This window comes from Agelaius tricolor, unplaced genomic scaffold (genome assembly GCF_023055355.1).
Source record: "Agelaius tricolor isolate 1412-34295 unplaced genomic scaffold, bAgeTri1.0.p SCAF_1, whole genome shotgun sequence".
NCBI lineage: Eukaryota > Metazoa > Chordata > Aves > Passeriformes > Icteridae > Agelaius > Agelaius tricolor.
Genome location: NW_027269261.1, coordinates 10,266,213 through 10,288,178, shown reverse-complemented (window position 1 = coordinate 10,288,178; position 21,966 = coordinate 10,266,213). Strand labels below are relative to the sequence as shown.

At 48.9% G+C, this 21,966-nt stretch overlaps 2 protein-coding genes across 3 annotated transcripts; one reads left to right on the top strand and one right to left on the bottom strand.

The window, feature by feature from the left end:
• The first annotated feature begins 4,237 nt into the window (after positions 1 to 4,237).
• OVOL2 (ovo like zinc finger 2) lies at positions 4,238 to 12,093 on the top strand. Its single transcript, XM_071422668.1, has 4 exons — positions 4,238 to 4,337; positions 5,013 to 5,206; positions 7,306 to 7,495; positions 11,380 to 12,093. Exons 1-4 carry the CDS (start codon positions 4,238 to 4,240, stop codon positions 11,688 to 11,690), a joined length of 795 nt encoding a protein of 264 aa, XP_071278769.1. The 3' UTR covers positions 11,691 to 12,093.
• A 476-nt stretch (positions 12,094 to 12,569) lies between these two features.
• MGME1 (mitochondrial genome maintenance exonuclease 1) lies at positions 12,570 to 21,944 on the bottom strand. Of its 2 annotated transcripts, none has more exons than XM_071422656.1 (5): positions 21,717 to 21,944; positions 18,374 to 18,978; positions 17,058 to 17,280; positions 16,534 to 16,666; positions 12,570 to 15,264 (listed from the first exon to the last, which is right to left on the bottom strand). In XM_071422656.1, exons 2-5 carry the CDS (start codon positions 18,894 to 18,896, stop codon positions 15,130 to 15,132), a joined length of 1,014 nt encoding a protein of 337 aa, XP_071278757.1. In that variant the 5' UTR covers positions 18,897 to 18,978; positions 21,717 to 21,944; the 3' UTR covers positions 12,570 to 15,129. The 2 variants fall into 2 exon arrangements, with proteins under 2 accessions (XP_071278757.1, XP_071278748.1); XM_071422647.1 differs by having other exon boundaries at positions 21,641 to 21,917.
• Between the last annotated feature and the right edge of the window lie 22 nt (positions 21,945 to 21,966).

Genomic DNA, 21,966 nt, shown 5'->3' with positions numbered 1-21,966 from the left:
TCGCTATCATTCTACTCAAACTTTTGTGGTTTGTAAATCCTCACACAAAGCTGGTAATTTTTTTCCAAGGGTTAAAATCGAAGGCACGGATGTCTTTGACTCTGTGCCAAGGTCTCTGAGCCTTTTGCCAGGGTCTTGAGCCCTCCAGGGCAGCCAGAGAAATGTCCAAGGTTCCAACAGACACAGAGACAGCCAGGTGGAAGGAAAGCCGGAGCTGGAAGCAGCCTGTGTCCGAGGAGAGGGTTTTGTGCTTCTCTGGGGGCTTTCAAGACACAGTCCTCAGAGATCCTCACAATCCTGCCTCAAAGACCTCATGGGATGCTTGACCTCCACTGGCTAATCCAAGAGGCAGGAGGCTGGAAAAGGCTGCACAGGAGATACTCTCCCTTGCTGTGGTCTTGCCTGGGCTGGATGTTCTGTGAGCCCAGGGCTCCTGGTGGCCCGGCAGTGCCCACCCCTGGGTGCTGCTCCCTGTCCCCCCTCGGGGCGTTTCAGGGAACTGATGTCACACCAGGGTGTGTCCCACAGAGGTCTGGGCAGTGCTTTGACACTCAGACTCTTCCCCATCTCGCCCAAAATGCATCTTGAGAGCAGCGTGAGGGCTCACCAGCCAAGGGGGTGTCAGCTGGGTTTTTGGGTGACTTGCAGCAGTCCAGGTGTGTCAAGAACACTACAGACCCTGAAGATGAAGGTTTGTTTTCCCAAGGGTATGAAGCTGTGGCCTCTCCTGCATGGTCAGTAAACTTGTATAAACCTCCTCACCCGAACTCTGCTGGGAGCCAGAAACCAAAGGTTGCCTGGCCAAGCTGCTGCACCAGCCAGGTTCTCACCTCTGTCTGGCCTGGTTGGGCTCAGAATAATGAGGAATGGCCAGAAAAGTGGGTCCTGCAGGGCAGAGCACCCCCAGGTGGACCTGCTGGGCTCCCTCCATTCCCATGCCAGAGGAGTGATGGCTGGGGACAGGATGCCACTGGGGGCTGAGCAGGAAGGTCCCTTTGCTGGATCCCATGCTGAAGGCATTGCCCTGGCACTGCTGAGGGACTGTGCCTTTCAGCAACACTGAGCTCTGATGGGCTGGGCAATCAAACCCTCATCCCTGCCCAGGCCATGTCCCTTTGCAGCCTCATGTGCTGATCATGGTGAAAAGTGGCCCAGGCAAGAAGAAAACAGGCAGGGCTCCCTGGGATCACAGCTGAAACATTCCCTGTTCACAGACCAAACTGAGCTGTTGTCCCCTGAGCAGGGCCTTCCTCTCCTGGGCTCCTCCTCTCATGCCCAGCTCCTTCCCTGGCTCCCTACAGCCAGCTCCTTGCCCCCAGGCACGCTGTCCCCACTCCCTCCTGGGTGCCACATCAGCAGGGTGATGCTGGCAGTGACATGGGGGCCTCCAGTCCCCCTGCCCCTCGCACGTGGCCACCAATCCAACCCCACACAGGGTTCGTTTGGGAAGTGACTGAGACAGCAGCAGGGCTGGTTCTTTCTTTGATTCCATCTCTCCCTCCTCACTCCCAAGTGATCTGAGTGAAATGAAACACATTTGAGCATTTAGTAGTCAAATCCATAAGGGTGGGTCCCACTGTGCTTTGACCCTACGGGGCATTTTGTACATTTAATTTGATTTACACCCGAAATATTAATTTAACGTGCTAGATTTTCTCCCACACCCAAGTAATGCTGAAAATTACACAAGATCCTACAGAAATGTTTGTGCCATTACCTCGTTAGCATCATTATTTATCGAGTTTAATTACAGTGCTGAAGCTGTAGATGCAGCATTGCTCCAGTGGGAGCATGGAGAAGGACGTGGCCATACAGGGATATGTCTGTGGGCTGCCTTGCTCACGACCAGGATCCCCAAAGGTCCCCAAAAATCCCATTTCATGGTGCTGCATGTGCCTCCCTGCAGTGCTGTTGGTGGGGTCATGCTGTGAGCACTCCCCTCAGGCTCCTACAGGTTAGCAAATACCAAGGGATGGCATTTGTAGGAAAGGCAGGATGGATTTCCCATGGGCTCTGGCCAAGCAGCACCAACCATCCACAGTCTGCATTTCCAGCTGGTGGCTCAGCACATAGGCAGCCCACTATCTCTGGAATGCTCTCCTTCATGGAGCTGGTGCCTCTGCACCCAGCTCCTCTTGCCTTGCCAGAGGCTGCAGGACTTTCTCTCCACTCTGTGTCTCCTGTGGTGCTGGGCACACCTCAGCCCTGACCACTCGTGTCAAGGCTCCAGAGCTGATGATGATATTATTATTATTATTGTTGTTGTTGTTGTTGTTACTGTTATTATTCCTGATTCAGCCATGCTTGTAACTGCACGTCTGACTTAGAGCACCCAGTGGAAGTGAAGTGTGTGCTCCAGGACCTCATTAAGTAAGAACCTCAAAGCAGGATTTGAGAAAGCCCAGATGACAGTGAAGTCGTCTCAGCAAGCTCTTGGCTTGGGAGCGCTCTGATTAATGTCATTTGCTACCTCTTTTGGCTTAAAAAACAAGGAGTCCTTAGAATAAAAGAAACCTCAAGTTGAAAGCACTGCAAAAAAAAAAAAAAAAAATCAATTAAGCCCCACATAGCTGTATTTTGTCCTGGAGCAAAATCTCAGACATAACAGAAAAATTACATAGCCTGAAAGAGAAAAAGAGAAAGGGAAGATTTTATGTGCGGTCTGGCTGAGGTATTGCCCGAAGCCATGCTGAGGTGGCTTCCCACCTGGTACCTGGGGAAAATGTAAACTCCCCACAGGAGCAGGGGGAGCAAGTAGGTGCTGGGATGCCCTGGTGGAGGTACAGACTGCTGGAGGAGCTCTCTGACAGTGCATCACCTGATGTGGGGCTGGACCGTCGCCCCTGGGGCTCCAGAACACTAACGGGGACATGGGCATCCAGCAGAGCTCTTTCATCTGGCCCTGGTCTTTGAAAGCTGCTCCTTCCAGAGGCTCCATGTCCAGCCCCTGAAGTTAAATCTTGGTCTCAGTGAAACGGGCAATGAAGCTCCCATCAATTCCCGTGGTCTGTGCTCTGCCCTGTGGGAGGAAAGAAGGAGTGATTGCAAGGCCTCTTCCTCCTTGGCGTGGGGACACCGGGACGCAGCTCCCGGTGCTCATTCCCGCCGCTGCCCCAGCCCGCTGCCGCCTCTGCCGCAGGGATGAGCCTGGGCACCGAGGCACCGAGTGCGGTTCCACGGCTTTCCGTAGAAAAGCAGATTGAGCAGGAGACGGGAGAAGGGATCCCTGAGTGCTGTTAAACACCCAAGGCCACGCCAGGCCCGGGCTCTGCTCTGCTCGCAGACTTCTTGTGGGTTTTCTTCTGTTTCTTTTGCTTCCTTCCCCAATACCCTAACCTCTTGTGTCTTTGTTTCATTTCCACTTTGGGAAGAGGGGAAAGACGACAAGAGGCAAATAAAAGAAAAAAGAAAAAAAAAAAGGGGGGGGGGGGAGAGAAAAGGCTGTGACACGTTTTGAATTTTAAATCAATGACTGAAAAAGAATAAATTTATTTTTTCTTTTCTTTTTTTCTTTCTGAACAGAAGAAAGGCTAGTCATTAAGAAAAGTAATAAGAACTTTCTCTTCCTGCTGCTGCCCCCAGGACAGCTCGGCCTCTTTCCCGGCGCCTCGGCAAATCTTCCCCTCGACAGGAATCCCGGGGGGCGAACGGGGAGCAGCCCCGGCCCCCATTCCCGGCAGGGCATCCCGGTGCGGCGGCCGAGAGAGGCAGAGAGGGGCAGTGGGTCCGGCCCGGCGGGGGCTCCTCCGGCGGGCAGGCGGCAGCGGCGGGGCTCCCTCCCTCCCCTAGCTTGGGTTTTTGGTTTGGTTTAGGTTTTTGTCGTTCTTTTTTTTCTATTTTTTTTCTTTTTTTTTTTTTTAATTTTCAGACGTTAAATTCTTTTGCAAACATTCATGCCTTAGGAAGGGCTGGAACAAAGCTCAGCTGCTCCAACCGGTCGGACAGGTAAGCAGACTTGTTGACACCGTTATGTTTGCAGCACGCATGCTCCTTCCCAAGTTTCCTGGTGCATTTTTCTATTCCACCTTATGAAACTTTCCTCCCCCCCCACCCCCCCCACCCTCTCCTCTCCCCTCTCCTCCCCTCCCCTTCCCCTCCCCGCGCCTCAGCGGCTCTGCCCGGTGCGTGCGGTCCCGCTCCCCCGGACGGCAGCGCAGCCCCGTCGGGGCGGCCGGGCGGGCGGCGGGGCTGAAGCGGCCGCTCCGCTCCGTGCCCAGCCGTGCCCCCTGCCCTCGCCATGCCCAGAGCCTTCCTGGTGAAGCGCCGGAGCCCGCAGCCGGCCGTGCGCAGCTGGGATGGGCTGCCCGACGAGGAGAGAGCCGACACCTACATCCCAGGTACGGCCCGGCGGCCGCCGCCCCGGCAGGCAGGGACGGAGCCAGCGGGGTCCCGGCGCTCCGCGGAGGGGGCGACGCGGGGAGGGGGATTTGCCGGGCCGGGGGAGCCCCGAGGGGGCGGGCAGCGGCTTTAGGGAGAGCTGTGCGAAACGCGGCGGAGGGGACAGGGACAGCGCTCCGGGGAAAAGTGCCCGGGCAGCGGTGCCAGCCCCGCCGGGCAGCAGTGCCAGCCCCGCCGGGCAGCGTGTCCCACCCCGGGGATGGCGGGGCGGGGAGCGGATCTGGGGGGGAATGTGTGTGTGTGTGTGTGTGTGTGTGTGTGTGTGTGTGTGTCCAGGAAGGTGGGAAACCTCGTTTGCATGAGAAAGGTGGCTGGGGGAGGAGGAGGAAGGACCCAGGGCGGCGGGGTGGGGGTGATGTACTCCTGGCCTCCCCCTCTCCTCCTCCTCCTCCTCCCGCTCCTCCTGCCCTTGCCCGGGGTATAACGGGAAGGCGGCGGAGCTGGCTTGTTTGAACTTTGGGACCGTTCGTGTTTGAGTTTCCGATTGCAGCGTGAGCCGGGGATCCTCCCCCGCCGCCAGCGGCCCGCCCGCAGGTTAAACACCGGGGCCCGCCGGCTCCTGCCCTGCCCTGCCCGCGGTCCCCCCGCTTTATCGCATCCCCACCCCTCTGCAGGCGGCATCGGCTGCGTGCTGCTGGGCTATGAGGACAGCTGCAGCCTGGAGAGCAGCGGCAGCAGCAGCGGGACCCGGGACGCCGAGCCCAGCGACCCCCCGACGCCCCAGGCTGCCCCCGGCGAGCTGGGCACGGGCGGGGCCGTGCTGCTGGACCTGGCCGGCAAGCGGCCCGTGGTCAGGTCAAAAATCAAGGTAATACCCACACCCCAGCCATCTCTCCTCTGGCAATGAATGGGGTGACCCCTGTTCAAGGTCAAGGCCTGGCTGCTGCCCGGGGACACCAGGTGACAGCAGCAGTCCCCCGGGCTCTCTGTGCTGCTGGTGACAGCACCTGTCCCGCACACCGAGGTGGAGGCCAGCCCGCTGTAGGGCGGCAGGGAAAGCCTCGTAAGCGATGTGCCACAATTTTCCAGTGCCCTTTGCCTTCTCTTATCCTTGCCTGGGATGTGCTGCCCCTGACCTGCTTGGCTCGGGTCCCACGGGAGCTCTGAACCCAGGCAGGAAGGAGCAGCAAGGAGTCGTGCCCCACGGTGCGTGGGTGGATCGTGTTCCTTAGCGTGGGGCCTCCTTAAAAGCTGCCTGCTAGGCTGTGCTCAAGCCTTCAGCAAGGAGCGCTGGGGTGACCCTTCACGCTGTCCCCCTCCCACCATCACCTATCCAGAAAGCAGCTAAAGGTTCTCCTCCATGGCTGTGAAGGCCCATTGCCACCTTGCGGGCTTGGGTGAAATGGAGCAATCATCTGTCCACTGATTTTGCTGAGGGGCAGGAGCTCTGGCTGCTCCCTGGGCAGAGCCAGCAGAGCAGTGCAGTGATTTCCCTCCCTCCCAAGGCTGGGAGAAGGCAAGTGGTGCCCCAGGTCCTCGTGGTACCTGAGAATTCAACAGCGAGCGAGCTCCCGATCCTTCCGTGAGCATCCAGGGTCCCCCCAGCAGAGGCAGAGCCAGGCCACCCCAGCGCTAGGCAGGAGCAGATGTGTTTACCACTGCTAGTTAACACCTCGTTAAACCCTGGCTGCTGCTGTGCGGGATGGAGCTGTAGAGATTGCCATTGTCTGTGCCGGGCTGACAGCTTTTCAGTCGCCGTGTGCTGAAGTCCCATGATTAGGTTTCACCCCGATTATACGCAGCTGCTTGAGGTGGAGTCATAGCCCTGTTGCCCAACAGATTCTTCCCAGATGGCTCCCCCTCCAGTTTCACACCTCGTGGTTTCACAGCTGCCGGGTTTGTTTTAAACTTTCTTTACAATTTCGAGTAGCGTTGCTTCAGTAGTAAGCAGAGGAGGAGGACCGGGAAAAATAACTGGCTCTTCAGGAAAAATAAACCCCAGACGTATTCCTGTCCCTGTGAAATGCCCGCCCTGCTGCTGTTTGACTTTAACCCACTTTGTATAATTTAACCTGGGCTGTTTGTGACTGTCACAGCAAAACCTTTCAGCACAGCTGGACTTTTCAGCCGATGGATGTGGTCCTGTCTGCTCTGCTGGCTTTCCCTCATTCCTGGCATCTAACAGGGGGCATGTCCGTGTGTTCCACCAGGATTAATTTAACCAGCAGCACAGTATCTACATTTTCCAGGCATTCCAGATCTTCCCAGGAGCTGAATCATCAGTGTCTTCTTTAGTCAAGTTATGTCATGGTGTTGGCACAATGCTTTTGGTGCCAGGAGTGGGAATGAGATTACCCCCTAATGTCACTTTGCTGTTAATTAACGAGGCTGAGACACCAACGGGGGCGAGATTAGGGCAATTGTTTCAGTCTCTGCTGAGTCAGCACAACGTGCCTTGGGTTTATCTCTCCAAAACCACCCTTTTTATCACTGCTGGCTGGTTTTTGAGGGATCTGGAGCAGTTGGAGGTGTGACTAGTGAAGGCAGCACATAAAACAGCTCTCTGGCACCAGAGAGGACTTCCCTTCTCCATCCTGGGTATCAGCTGAGTGCAGGAGCAAGAAAGGTGCTCAAAGCCTGAGCCCTTGTGTTCACAGATGCAGCCAGATAAGGGTTGCTACCCCTGGAAGGAAATCACTACACAGAATTTGTTTTAACCCCTGAATCCAAGCTGGCCAGAGTTGCCTCAGTCCCAAACTGTGCACATGAAGTCCTCCACTTGATCGCAAAGAGATTGTGAAGGTTTCACCCAGCGGGAAAATCCTGAATGCTTTCACTTTTAATTTTTATTATATCCCCCCCCTTTTTTTTTTTAAATTTTTAATGCCACAATAAGCCCTGCTTGTTTTGCCTTATTCCTCCTGCTGGCTCCTCCCAATGCTCACACAGTCCTCTCCCACTCCCCAGTTCACCACGGGCACCTGCACCGATGCTGCCCTGCATAGCTGCGAGCTGTGTGGCAAAGGCTTCCGCCTGCAGAGGATGCTCAACCGGCACATCAAGTGCCACAGCCAGGTGAAGAGACACTTGTGCACCTTCTGTGGAAAAGGCTTCAACGACACCTTTGATCTGAAGAGGCATGTCCGGACCCATACTGGTGAGAATGAGACCCCTGGGACCGGCGGGAGGCCATGGGAGAAGGGGTGGGATGGGACAAGGGCAGGGAGAGGGTGAGGGTAACCTGGTGAGATCATAACACGAAGACCTGGTTAACAACATTTGCCAGAAATAGTGGGGTTGCAGTGGAGAAAAGGGGAAGACAGAGTGTGTGTGGTGTGGAAAGAGAAAAGTCCTGGGAATGATGAAATCTGAGGAGAATTATTGCAATCCCTGTGAAGCAGTGAGGGTGCAGGACCCTCTGTCCACACCTGGTGTAGACACAGCCCCGTGCTGCCATGCCTGGGGCAGCAAGGCTGGGATAAGCCCCCCAGGATAGCCTGCCTGGAATAACACCCCCAATAACCTGCTTGGGATAACCTCCTTGGATAACCTGCCTGGGATAACCCCCCCAGTAACTTGCCTGGGATAACCCCCCAGGATAACCTGCCTGGGATAACCCCCAATAGCCTGCCTGGGATAACCCCCCCTGGATAGCCTGCCTGGCATAACCCCCCCAGGATAACCTGCCTGGGATAACCCCCCCCAGGATAACCCCCCCCCCCCAGGATAACCTGACTGGGATAACCCCTCCAATAACCTGTCTGGGATAACCTCCCCTGGATAACCACCCAGGATAACGTGCCTGGGATAACCCCCCTGGATAACCTTCCCAATAACCTGCCTGGGATAACCACCCCGGGACAGCAAATCACTGCAGTTATCCGTGCAGGAGCTCGATGAAAACGCTTTGCCCTCTAGAGGCAGCGAGCAGCACTTTCCTGGGGATTTTGCTGTTGGGAGCCTTCCCAGCTGATTGCTGTGCAGGATGGTTTTTGAGGGATCTGGAGCAGCTGGAGCTGTGACTAGTGAAGGCAGCACATAAAACAGCTCTCTGGCACCAGAGAGGACTTCCCTTCTCCATCCAGGGTGTCAGCTGAGTGCAGGAGCAAGAAAGGTGCTCAAAGCCTGAGCCCTCGTGTTCACAGATGCAGCCAGATAAGGGTTGCTACCCCTGGAAGGAAACCACTACACAGAATTTGTTTTAACCCCTGAATCCAAGCTGGCCAGAGATGCCTCAGCCCCAAAGTGTGCACATGAAGTCCTCCACTTGATCGCAAAGAGATTGTGAAGGTTTCACCCACCAGGAAAATCTTGAATGCTTTCATTCTTGAATGCTTTCATTCTTGAATGCTTTCATCCCATCAGGATGGGATTCTGGCTTGATTTTGGAAATGTCTGGAGGAGCCAGAGTGTGGTTCATGCTGTGCCTCCCCCAGGCTGCAGGATGTGCTGTCTGTGGCCACACTGCTGTGGGGTCAGTTCCTGAGTTCATCCCAAATCTCAGTGGTTGTGTTTCTGTTGCCCCAAATGCAGTTCAGTTTTCCCAGAACTTCTTACCCCAGCCTGGAGCAGGGAGAAGGCTGCCAGTTTGATTGGCTTTTTTCCTTTTTTTCCTTGGTGGAAGCAATGGCTTAAATAAACATCAACCCCATCTTCTCCAAGGGCAATGCTTCCTGGTTGGCCAGGCTGGGCGTTGACTTTGCACTGTTGGGCACCCAGGAGGTGCATGCACCACATCTCACAGGCACATCCCATCTTCCCAGCTGTGTGGTCACCCAGTGGGAGCTGGAGATTATTTGGGCTTGCTCTGCAGAGCCCCATTAACCAGGTGAACTGCTAGAAGTGACACAAGGATGTTGGTAGGCAGGAGCTGTTTCTTAGTAGTAGAGCCCCCAAGACCAATGGCACCTGTGTTGGATGGGAAGGCATTGCCTGGAGCCAATGTTTTGGGCTGTTTGGGTTTGTTTGCAAAGCTTTCATGTGGGAAGGAAAGCTGCCACTGGGGTCTGGCTGGAGTGTGGAGTCAGTGCTTCCAAAAGAAGTGATTTTTCAAGCTGTTCCCTCATCAGAGAGTCAAAAAATAAACCCAAGAGGGTCTCTGGTCAGAATAATTTAAAATGATTGCTAAATGATTTTAAATGGTTCCTAAGTGATGAAGAGGTTCTCACAGCCCTAATGGGCTGTGCCAGCCTGGCACTGCCCTTTCTGTGCCTGTGGAGTGCTGGAGCAGGCACCAAGGATGGTGGAGGTTTAAATTGCCTTAAAATGAGCACAACACTGCTTTTTGTGTGTGAATTCTAATGAAGGTTTGGGCTTTCTCTCCAACTGCAGTTTAATGAAATGAAGCAATTTCACATCAGCAGGCATTAGGAAACTTCTGTCTTGATAGTTTAATCTGGTGCACTGGGATAACCTCTTTTAGCTAAACAAAAATGCAGTTGACATGCTGCTTATTGGAACTTCTAATTAGCTAGGATTTCTGGTGGATAGATCAGGTCCTGACTGGTAACTTAATGCAATCACAAAGTTACAACTGTCTGAGCAATCTGGTTTACCCATTTCTGCCTGGCTCACCATAGGATCTTCCAGACCCTGGCATTCCACCTTCCCTGGGGAAAAGAGGGGTTTAGGTGACTCCTTTTATCAGTTTTAAGGGTGGTCTTTGCTTGCAAACTTACTGATCTAGTCTAGTAAGCAGAATTCCTGCTGGTTTAGGTTCTTTCAAGTGTTGCTAAATCCTCAGCTCTTTAAGCACTGGGGGAGTTGTTGTTAAATCAGTGTTGGTTGGTGGTAAAATTGATTTTTGTGGTGTTGGTTGTCTTTCAAATCACAAGCCAGTTTCTTCTCCCTCCTCTGGAAACACACAGAGTTATTATTTCTTTCATCTTGCTGCACTTCTCTAGAATTTGTAATCTCAGTCATCAAAACTGTATGGTATGAAAGTACTTGGGATTGCTGCTGTTCACTGAAGCCTCGTTAATCCAAAAGAGAAAAATTAAAATCTTACCAAGACAGAAGTTTTCATTCATTATAAAAGCTGAAACAGATAGTTTTACCTAATCACAGGATTTCAAACAGGATAAAATTTAAAAGTTTTAAATATATATATATATATATATATATATATATATATATATATAAAATAAAAGAAGTTTTGCAGGAGTTGATGGTTGCTGCCTTAGGACCAAACCACTGATGGGCATCTGTTATCCTCAGCATCTGCTGGGGATAACATTCCTAGGTTTTCTATGCCTAAATATATAAACCCATAGCCTGAAAGGATGATGTTTTGTTTAGAGGGGCAGCTCCTTGGGCTGCTGGATATCTCAACAGCTGATGTGCCAGGGCCTTGCTCTTGGCTGGCTGTAGGAAACAAGACACAGGTGATACAACAGGTGACACAACCTATTGCATTTGCAAGGACCCTTGTTGGCAGGGAGGAATGATGCGTCTGACTCCATGTTCTCAGAAGGCTAAATATATAATATAATAGTATAGTATAGTATATAATTAATAGAATAGTATATAATATAATAGTATAGAATAGTGTAGTATAGAATAGTATATAACATAATATAAAAGTATATAATATAATAGTATATTATAGTATCGTATATAATATCATAGTATATAATATTACATCATATTATTGTATATTATAGTTTATGACATTATATTAATATCATACCACATCATACTATATTATATCATACTATATTATACTATATTACATTACATTACATTATACAGAAAGGATACTTACTGAATGTTAAAGATAATAATGAAAATTCGTGACTCTTTCCAAAATCCTGACATATCTTGGCCCTGATTGGCCAATGAGTGAAAACAACTCACACCAGAATCCAATGAAACAATCACCTGTGTGTAAACAATCTCCATGTGAGCACAACGCAAGAAAAGCAAATGAGACAATCATTGTTCTCCTTTTTCTCTGAGGCTTCTCAGCTTCCTAGGAGGAAAATCCCGAGCGAAGGGGTTTTTTGGGAATGCCACAGTAACCTCTGTCTTTCCCTGCTGCAGGCATCCGTCCCTACAAGTGTGAGGTTTGCAACAAGGCCTTCACGCAGCGCTGCTCGCTGGAGTCTCACCTGAGGAAGATCCACGGCGTGCAGCAGCACTACGCCTACAAGCAGAGGAGGGACAAGCTCTACGTGTGCGAGGACTGCGGCTACACGGGCCCCACGCAGGAGGAGCTGTACCTGCACGTCAGCGGCGTCCACCCCGGCAGCGCCTTCCTGAAGAAAACCTCCAAAAAACTGGCAGCTGTTCTGCAAACCAAACTCAGCCCCGTGCTGCAGAGGAACTCCAAAGAGGAGGGCAAGGACGAGTGACGCTCGCCCATGCTCGGCAGGAATGAAGTTTGAAGTTTACATGCAGGACTACGGATCTTATTTTTTTAAGAACTATTTTGAAAGGAACGCCTGAAATTAAAGGGATGCTTTTGTTAACGGGACTCTTGATGTTGGTAAAACCTCAGTTTGACAGAAATATTCCCATTCAGACTTTTTTTTTTTTTTTTTTAAATCTGGCCAATAAAAACGGAATGCTTGCAAAGGCTGTCGCCTCTCAGATGGAGTATTTACTGAACTGACATTTGGGCAACCTGTTTTTTGTCAGGTCTGAACACCCCTGACAAATGAGTTCACCTTTCCCCAGGTGTATTTGTATTTTGTAAAGTGAATAACTGCTACCTCCCATGCAAATTACTTATGAGAGGTTTGGGTGAAAAGTGTTGGGTAAGAGTGCTGCTGGTACGGGGTTCTATGCAATTGAATTAATTGAAGTGCCTTAAGAACAGGAGTGTGTTGTATCATCCAGTGAGTTACAAAGTGCAAATACCCTCAGCTCTGTGCCCTGTGCAGCCTGCTAACAATTGATGGAAGTGTGATCCAAGGTGAGTTGAAACTCTTCCCAAAGGATGCAGAATGTTTTCTTCTCAAAATTTCTCCACTATTATTCTAGGGCAGACTTTTGGTTGTGTCTTAAGTACTTGAAGCCATGAACTTACTTTTATCATGTTGATATACAAGTGAAATCTTAGCTCTGGTGTTCCTGGACTTGCTGTGCTCACTTGGAGGATTATTACCACATCTCTTTAACATACACCAACAGCAACCCAGAAACCCAAAGAAAGCACTGTAATGACTTGAAATTAAGTATTTTCTGTCATGATGAAATGCAATTTTGTGCATATTTTATGGTGTGTGTGCTTGTTTTTTTGTTTTGTTTTTTATATTCAAGTGCCTGTTCATTAATACAATAATGCACTGGGAAGGGGGACTGAGCCTGTGTCTGCTTTGGGAGATCTGTGCAAAACTGCAGGCACCAATCTGGCTGCTCCTCTGTGACCACTCTGACTGTAGAAGGCTCCTCCCACCTAAGTCAGGCTTAGCCAGGCCTTTCACAGTCATTGCTGCTAAAACAAGACATTTTGAGCAACTTTGCAAGAATTGTGAAAAAAATCTTTTCAACTTGCTTCAGGTTTTGTACAGGCACCCCCTTGGGTTTTTGTGGGGAAAAGATTCTAGGGGGTCTTAAAGCATTCCTAAGGATGTTAATGGTTAGTTCAGCACAACTGTTGGTGCTTGAGACTTTGAAAATGAGGATAATAAAGTGATGCTACTGTCTTAAGAACACACTTATCCAATGTAGTAGGGAAGTTTGTAGAATACTTTAATAAATGGGAAGTTGCTGGGAAAAAACCCCAAAAACATCTGAGGTAAATTAGAAGATCCTGACTGCAGAAAGCTAAAGCTCTTACACTGACCCCTAGGTCTTGTAACTGAGCAGTGTAAAGGGAAGGTTGCTCACTCTGCAGTGGGATTCATGTTCACCTGACTGCATGGGATTTGTGTGCTCAGCTCTGCTGAAACCTCAGCCCTTCCCTGGCACAGCAGAGCTGGGGCTGAACCCTTCCTCTCCAGCCAGAGCCATGTTTTGGGTGTATACCTGTGTGCATGGGTTGTTTTTTTATCCCTCCTGCACCACGTGTTGCTTTGGCTCTCCCTCCAGTGTCAGTGCCACAGCACATCCCTGCTGACAGAACCACAGGCACAGAAAGGATTCACAACAAAAGAGAAAGGGAGCAGGCAGCAGGCTGCCACAGGGAAAAAGCCATCCTATATGGAGAGTGAAGCTCTGGCTGTCAGAGCTGGAGTAGCTGCCCTGGCTGCCCAGCAAGTTTTTCTGCAAGAGGACAGACAGTGCCTGTAGCAGTGCCCTGGGTGCATCACTTCAACAGTCTGGCAGCTTCATTGAAACTGCTCACAAAGTGTCTCTGGCTGTGTGTGACACTGGTGACAGGCACCTGCCAGTCCTGTTACAGGACAAGCCAGCTTGTGCTGCCCCAGCACTGCTCCACAGCTCAGCCAGGGGTGCCCAAGGCAGCAGCCAGGCTGTCAGAAGGGCCAGACACAGTGACTCCCAGCATTGCTGTCTTTTGAAGGCTGTCTGCCTCCTCCTGGCTCCATGAGGTACAGACTCAGCTGGGACTGAGTTTGCAAACTGCCTTTGCTGGCAGCCTTCCTCAGGCAAGGGGTTCTGGCTGATTTTCTTGAAGCTCAGGGGTTGGTCATAATTCTATTTGTAAGCTGCAGTGTTATTGTGAAAACTCACACATACAATTCATAGAAGACAAAGAGAATGAGGAAAGAAATTTTCCAGAACAATACTGCCTGACATGATCAAGGCTTATTCTCTGCTTTATAGACTTGATTTTATGTGCTTCAAAAGTAAAAATTCTGTTTCAAAACATTTATTCACAAACTTACTTGGAAAAAAAAAAAAAAACCCAAACCAAAAAACAAAGAGAAACCCATAAAAAACAGCCCCCAAAACCCAACCAGCAGCTCCTCACCCCTCAGAAGGCTCTGCTTCACAGCCACAGGCCTGCTTTGATCCAGAAATTCACTCATGTGGCACTGGGGATGGTTCCACAGGGTGGGCTCCTCTGGCCCACAGCAGAGTCAGGAGAGCTCGAGGCAGTGGCAGCACGGAGCTCCCAAGCCAAGGCACACAGCCCATCTCACAGTGCTTTTCTGTGGGCTGGCTGTAAAACACCTGCAGGAGGAGCCACCAGCAGCAGCCAACATTCCCACCTCTCAGAACACTCGCTGGAAATTTTTGGGAGTGTTGGCTCCAATTCTGCTCCTTTCTTGCTGAGCCACTTCTGCTAAGTGGCCACTTTGCTGTACTATTCTAAATAAGAACTAATGAAGACTTTCCTTGTAACTCTCAGTTCAGGTTTTCCAGTTGTAGCTGTAAGAAAAACCACAAATAATAACAAGCCTGATGATGGTATGAGCAAGAACTGACTGAAACCCAGTCCACTATATCACTTTCTTAATCATTTGCATTTCTCTCACTCAGCTCATACATCACAGATATTGTTTTGCTTTAGTTCACCAACTTAATTTTTAAAGACTCTCAGTTCTGCAACTTTCATTTGTGATTTTTGAGGAAAAGAAAAGAAAATTATTTGATCAAGCAGTTTTACTTGATAGTAGAAACTTTTCTATCAACCCCAGGCTGTATAAACTGTGTGGGATAAAAAAGAGAGGCCAAATAAGTTGGCTTTTTTCTGCCTGGACCACTGAGGTCACCTACAATATAAGGAAATAAACATTCCCCATTTGAAAGTTACTTTTTGGGAGGGGAGAGAGGGAAACCTAGCTAGTAAGAAATTAGCCAAAGTTACTCAAAAAAGAACACAAAAGTGGTACATTTAAAGAAAAGGTTCTTCCTTTGTCTCTTGCTTGTGCTCATTCTGGGTCAGTTTTTGTCCATGTACTCCTCCAGGCGCAAGAGCCACTTGTCCCAGTACTGAGAGCACAGGTCAGGATCCATGAAATGTGGATGTGCCGGGGAGCCGTCCTTGTAGGCAACCACCACGAGCCCACAGCGAACCTGCAGCACAAACAGGGGCTGTCACAAACCCCATGGCTCTGTGCAAGCCCAGGAGCTAAACCTCACTGCCAAACAGCTTCCCAACATGCACATCTCACATAAGGAATGGGGAATAAAAAGGGGCCAGAGCTCACCTTCACAGAGAGACTTAACATTCCAATGCTCCAAAAAACCCCGAGCCCAAAGCTCTGGGTAACTCCAGTGAAAACCAGGGGATGAACTCTGAGGAGGAGTGATATTTAAACCCTGCAGATGCCAGGAAAATTGCCAGAGACTGAGGAGTTTTTGTAAACCAGGGGATGAACTCTGAGGATGAGTGATATTTAAACCCTGCAGATGCCAGGAAAATTGCCAGAGACTGAGGAGTTTTTGCCTGAGGCCATACAACCGGGCTGATGCCACCCTCCAGCTTCAGTCTGGGTAGAAATGGTTACTTAGGTATGTTCTGACATCTTTCATACCTGGCAAATCCCAAATCCCAAGCAGCCACTGGCAGTGGGGGGCAGGAAGCTACTAGCAGAATTCCAGCCCATATTTCACTCTGTCAGGATCATGTCTGTGGAGTGCTTGTGCTCACTGACCTCTACAGTATTCTAGAAAGTCCTTTGCACAACATACAAACTACCTTGCTCTCTTCTGCTTCGTATTTTCACCCTTTAATATCTGTACTGAGGTAAAAATCCTTCAGGCCAAGCAGGCAGGCTAGAATTGCTTTTGGGGCCTTTAAAAGCATTATTCCACAGTTTTCTGATGAAGAGATTCCCAACACACTGCTTTTCCCTGAGGAAACACAGTACAGCTCCCAGACACCAAGTGCATCACTCAGTCCCTCATTTGCTACTGGGACACAGCAAGACAGGATGCAGGCAAGACCCTCCCACACCATTTTCTTGTTTGCAGGTTCTTTTGCTTTATTTCCTCTCCTGCCCCTTCCTACTCTTGACACAAGCAAAAACCACACAGGACAGAGCCCAGGGGGTTGCCCACATGCCAAGTACCTGGGAGTTCATCTGAGCATCCCCTGGTCCCACTGAGCAATTCCTTAAAACCACTGAAAATTCACTACTGGCAGCCAAGGGCAGCAGGATCAGCAGAAGCAGTGGAATTATTTCACAGTATGACACCTTAACCTCAGTTGATCTCAGACTGGGCTCCTTTGTTACAAATCCTACCAACACTTCCACAATGGGCAGAAGGTTCTAAAGGCAGGAAGAAATGAGGATCACACAGGCATTGCTGCTTGTCTTGGCATGCAGCAGGCCTACTGACCTGGAAGTCATAATTGGCATCATGATTTATGGCTCCAATATATGCTGCAACCTGTAATGGGTTGTCATAAGTATTCTGCAGAGATGGCTTTGGCTTCTCTGAAGTTTTCCAGTCGATCACACACAGCTGGCCCCTGCACAGGAGAACAAGACAGGACAATGGTTTAAACTTAAGTTTAGTCTCAAGTAAGAGAGACAGCACATACAGACTTTTCACTCTCAGCCTGTTTCCCCCTGCTGTCATTATTATGACTAAACAAGTCTCTTTCACACTAGCAGTTTAGATCCTAAAAACCAAACTAGAACTAACTTACCAAAACCTGCTGCAGCTCCTGGAAAATGCTGACAATTGCTTAAACCTGTCCCTTCTCCAGTAGGGAGCTCCCCACCAGGAAAACCAGCACTTCTGGCCTGAGGATCATCCAGGGGAGTTCCTCCTGCCTGCCAGTCCTGGAGATGTCTCCACTCCATCACACCCTGGCCCCCACAGCATCACATGACAGGGATTTTAGGAAGGGCGCTCACCGATACTTGGCCACGCAGTCGACCAGGCCCAGGTACTGCAGGGTCGGGTGGTGAACTCCACTCTCCAGAGCCTTCACCTCGCTGATGTCCTCCAAGACACCTTCCACACTGGATAAGTAGCCAGCCACGACATCAGCTTCACCCTGGTCCCTGGCTGCTGTCTCTTCAGACAGGAATATCGATTCCAAAGCTGAATGGAAGAGCTCTCCTTGGAGAAAAAGATCTAAGAAAAATGGGAAAAGCCCCTTATTGTATTTGCAGGGAATGCCCCGATGAAGGCAGGAATGATGCATCTGACTCCATGTTCTCAGAAAGATAATTTATTACTTTATAATACTATATTATATTAAAAAATACTATACTAAACTATACTCAAGAATACAGAAAGGATACTTACTCAATGCTAAAAAGATAATAATGAAAACTCATGACTCTTTCCAGAGCCCTGACACAGCTTGGCCCCAATTGGCCAATGAGTGAAAACAACTCACACCAGAATCCAATGGAACAATCACCTGTGGGTAAACAATCTCCAAACACATTCCACGTGAGCAAAACACAGGAGAAGCAATTGAGATAAGAATTGTTTTCCTTTTCTCTGAGGCTTCTCAGCTTCCTAGAAAAATCCTGGGCAAAGGGTTTTTTTCAGGAATGTGAATGCCACGCCCCCTCATATTTTAGACACTACTTTGGATTTGTATCCTACATATTCCACAATATAGCTCTTAAACCAGTCCCAATTTTCATACTGAAAGTCTGAGGGTGTAGGGAGAAGGGAAAGAACCAGAAATAAATTGTCAATAGCGAAATTGGTATCCCTTATATTAATGCTTCCTTTACTTTTTTAGTCTCATTGATTACTGATACATTGGATAAACCAAACAGTTACTGAAAAACCTCACCATAAACAGCAGGACACATTGATTTGTAAAGGCTCAGGACTAGATGAGTTCAAAATGCCTATTTCCATCTTGTTACAAAGTAGCTTTGTAACTGCAAAGAGGCTCAGTAACATCACCTGGAAAATACCTATTTCTAATTAGATACTGGCAAATCAAGAACTAAAGGAAAGTCAGACAGGATTGAGCAAAGTAAGCCTACAGTCTGACTCTCACTTTCTACAAATTTCCAAACCCATTTTAGTGGTCCCAGAACAAAGACAGAGCTTAGGCTTGCTGGTAACAGGTACACTCACAACATGCTCTCATGAAATGGAAACAGCTTCATGCATTCCCAAACCACTTGTCCCATTGTACCTGCCAGCAATAATCCAAACTACTGCTTCTACTCCACAATCCCACTGTGGCTAGACTTACTTTTGGTATACTCTTCAAATCCCTCTTTTCCAAGCTCCTCTATCATTTTCTGCTTCCATCTTTCCAGATAGAAGACTTGCTGAGGAGAGAGGGTTTGTTGAAGGATGCGGGTAACGCTGGGCATCTTCATTCTTTGCAGCCTGATTTTCAGGGGCACGTTTGAGTCACTGCTGACAGGAAGAATTCTCTTGCTGGGGTTTATTAAAGGAACCCAATTCTTGGGAGTTCTTGTCCCAGCTTTAATTGGAGGTGTGTGTTTAGCTGGTGGCCCATATAACAAATTGTCTTCCTCAAGTATTGTCTCTGGAGTTTGGGCACTGGTTTTGTAAGATATAACAGAGTGGACCAAGTTCTTGTATTTTTCTTGGTCAACTTGGTCATAACTGTTTCCTTTTTTCTTTTTGCTGTAAACACATGCAGAGGTAGACAGACAGGTGTATGGGAATTGCTTTTGGCAAAATGGTATTTGAAAAAGCACTTCCAGGCTCCCTGGTTTCCTGGACAGGATGTGTAGGAATTGCATCCTGACAAGAAGTGTTTGTGAGCAGTTAGAGTTTTCTTCCTTCTGTCAGCAACAGGCTGTGGGTTACCATATTTTTTTCCTCCTGTGGAAAAAGAAATTTGTGATTTACAGAGTCATAAAACTCTGCCAACCATCCCATTCTTGCCCTTTGCCAAACAAAGAACTGCTATGACCAAAGTGTCTTCATTTACCTTGTACCACCTTTATTCTTCAGATCAATAAGATAAAAAAACAATGAGCAAGGAAGAGAGGAAATGCTCCTGAAAAGAACAGCCTGCCAAATCTGAAATCTGAATCACTTGAAGATTTGTTGCAAGTAGCTAAAGCTGTACCACAGGACATCCCTACAGCAACAGTATCAGAACTGCCATGGAAGTAGGCACAAAAACCAGATCTGCCAAGAACAACCCCAAAAGAGGGAGGGGGAAATTAAAGCACATTGAAGCCAATCCACTGCTGTGAGGTATTAAAACTCTTAAGTTTATAGAGAATGACCAACTTAAGGGGTTGTGGGGTACCTTACAGGGTATAAACCCACGATTCTCTTCTGTATCACTAGGAGAAAACAGACAGCAGCAGTACATACAATTGTGAGACTTGAAGCTAGAAAAGGGAAACCAGATGCACTGCAAATATTTTCAGATTCAAAGAAAATTTTTTAAAGTTCAGAATAAAATATAAACACGTTTTCCCACACCAAGTTTCAAGCATAGTTGTGCTCAAAGCCACTTAGGAAATTTAAAAGCAAGAACAGCATCCAAGCAATACCACGCTCAGCACCCCTTCCAGAGCTGCACTGGGAGCCCTAGGAAGTTTTTTTTGCACACATTTTTGGGTAAAATGTAACACTTCCATAGTAGCAATTCCTTCATCAGTGCAGAAAAATGGATTCCTTCCCTCTTGGAGCTTACTTGTAATTAGAGGTGCCAGAGCTGAGATTGAAAATGAAATAGGAAAAATACATTCTTATTCCTGTGTGACATATCCATGCTTGTGGATTGCCAGGCTGCTGTTTGATGATTATTGTGAACAGGCTCATTAATGGTCACTGTGGACATGCACTGATCAGAATAGAGCAAATGCTGGGCCAGTGGCTGTGGCTTTGTCACATAAAGCCACAGCACAAAAGGAAAAGTTTATTCTGGCTTTGTGCCACTGGAGGAAGCGAGAGTATGCCTGATTCAGCATAAATTCACTTGTACTAAGCTGCTCCCTCAACACCTCCCAAGGAATAACTTTTTACCAGATCAGTGCTTGGAATCATGGGGCTATTGAGATGTGGAATATTACGAGCTCCAGAGTTAAATTTAGTGCAACACAGTGCTTCAGTGACTAGCAGGAATTCTGATTTAACAGCCTTTGTTGTGCTGGGGAATATACCTCTGGAATTTCCAGTACTTGTGGAAATGTTTGTGCAGTATGAACACAACCAGCAGGAAAGGAAGAGTTTGCCAGCTGCTGTCCTATTTTACAAAAGGAAAGAGGTTCTAGGATTGCTAAGAAATAAGGAACCCTTGTGCCCTGCTGAATGAAGAATCATGTGTTTTTCAACAAATCACCAAAGTGGCATTTTCTGTGCAGATAGCTTACAAGAAGGAAATTGAGTGGTTGGGATCTACTCTTGTAGACAAAGAACAGAATTTAATTGAGATTTCCCCCTGGGGAAGTGTCTCCCTTCTCTCTGGAAGCATTTGTGGTTGAAGACTGGCAGAATTGCTTCAAGTGTTGCATGATGAGCCACAATGGAGAACTGAAAAAAAATTAAAATAACTTGGAGCTAAAAAAAAATACCCCAAGAGGACTTTACTGTCCCAAGCAAGCTGACTTTGCAGCTCCAACAATAACTGAGCTAACACAATTTAGGACATTTTTTTCCAGTATAGGAATGAGTGGCTTAACTGAAGGAAATAGAAAGGAGTACTTAAGGAAAAGTTCACATCTATAAAAACCTACCTCCAGCTGTGGTTTTGCATAATAACTAGCATGGCTTTTTCTCCACAGAAACCTATCCAGCTTAAAAAAAAAAAAAAAAACAAACAAAAAAAAAAAAAACAACAAAAAAACCACTGGCTTATTTCAGAGATAACAAAAAAGAGTACTCCTAAACACACCTACAGACCTATTGCCCCTTGTCCCTAATTTGAGCAGAACAAATCCAATGAGGAAGGTATAACTGAGTTCCCTGCAGTTTTCAAAATATATTATTGAACTATCCAGGTTAAAAATACACCTCCCTCTTTTGGGATGTTTAGAGCACAAAGAGAGACAACTCACAACACCGTTTACCGCACAAGCCCACAGCTGTGAGCTTTAGTTCAGGGAAGCTGTAACAGGCACCAGTTCCCAGCTCAAGCTCCATTCCCAGATCAGCAGTGGGAAGGGAATTAGTGGGGAATAGGGCTGCAACACGAAATCAACGCTTTTTGCGATCTGTGAAAGACCTGGGCCAACACCAGTGACCACCAAGTGCCCTCGGCCAAATAAACTTGCTGCATGTGCCTGAAAATCCCAGGGCCGGACAGCCCGCCCTTGTGCCGAGGGGGAAAACCCGCTCTGGCCAAGGAGCCCCTTGGGCATGCCCAGCCACGGCAGCCCCGCCATGCAGCCCGCTCGCTGCCGGACCCAAGGGCAGTCTGGTTCAGAGGAACACCAGCTCCTTTCCTCTTTCCCGTCTCTTTCCCGTCCTTTGTCCTTCCCTCGCCCTCAGGCCCGCCCGGCCCTCACGACCCGCAGCTCCGCGTTACCTCAGCCGCGCTTCCCGCCACCGCCGCGGGCACCACCACGCAGGCGCGCCCCGCCCGCCGCCTCTACCGCGCTCACCGTGCATGCACCGCCCGCTGCCTCATGGGACTTGTAGTTCCCCCGCACTGCCAGCCCCCAGCCCTTTCCTCCTCTCTGGAGCGCCCCGAAAGGTGCGCGGCCGCTCCATCTCGCTCTCTTTTAGTATTTTTTGAAAGGCTGTAAAAGAAAACAACCCAAATCTTTAAATGCAAGCCGAAAAATAAAGCGTTGCTGTGCCGTCTTGGATGAAGGCAAGCAGCGCCCTGCCCTTACTAAAGATGGCGAGTGC

Excerpts from the sequence above, each read along its gene's own strand:
- OVOL2 (XM_071422668.1), top strand. The coding sequence starts at position 4,238 with ATGCCCAGAGCCTTCCTGGTGAAGCGCCGGAGCCCGCAGCCGGCCGTG. Across the intron at positions 4,338-5,012 it reads AGCCGACACCTACATCCCAG|GCGGCATCGGCTGCGTGCTG; the intron begins GTACGGCCCGGC and ends ACCCCTCTGCAG. Across the intron at positions 7,496-11,379 it reads GCATGTCCGGACCCATACTG|GCATCCGTCCCTACAAGTGT; the intron begins GTGAGAATGAGA and ends TCCCTGCTGCAG.
- MGME1 (XM_071422656.1), bottom strand. The coding sequence starts at position 18,896 with ATGCAATTCCTACACATCCTGTCCAGGAAACCAGGGAGCCTGGAAGTG. Across the intron at positions 16,667-17,057 it reads GACTGCGTGGCCAAGTATCG|GGGCCAGCTGTGTGTGATCG; the intron begins GTGAGCGCCCTT and ends TCTCCTGTGCAG. Across the intron at positions 15,265-16,533 it reads ATGCCAATTATGACTTCCAG|GTTCGCTGTGGGCTCGTGGT; the intron begins GTCAGTAGGCCT and ends TTTGTGCTGCAG.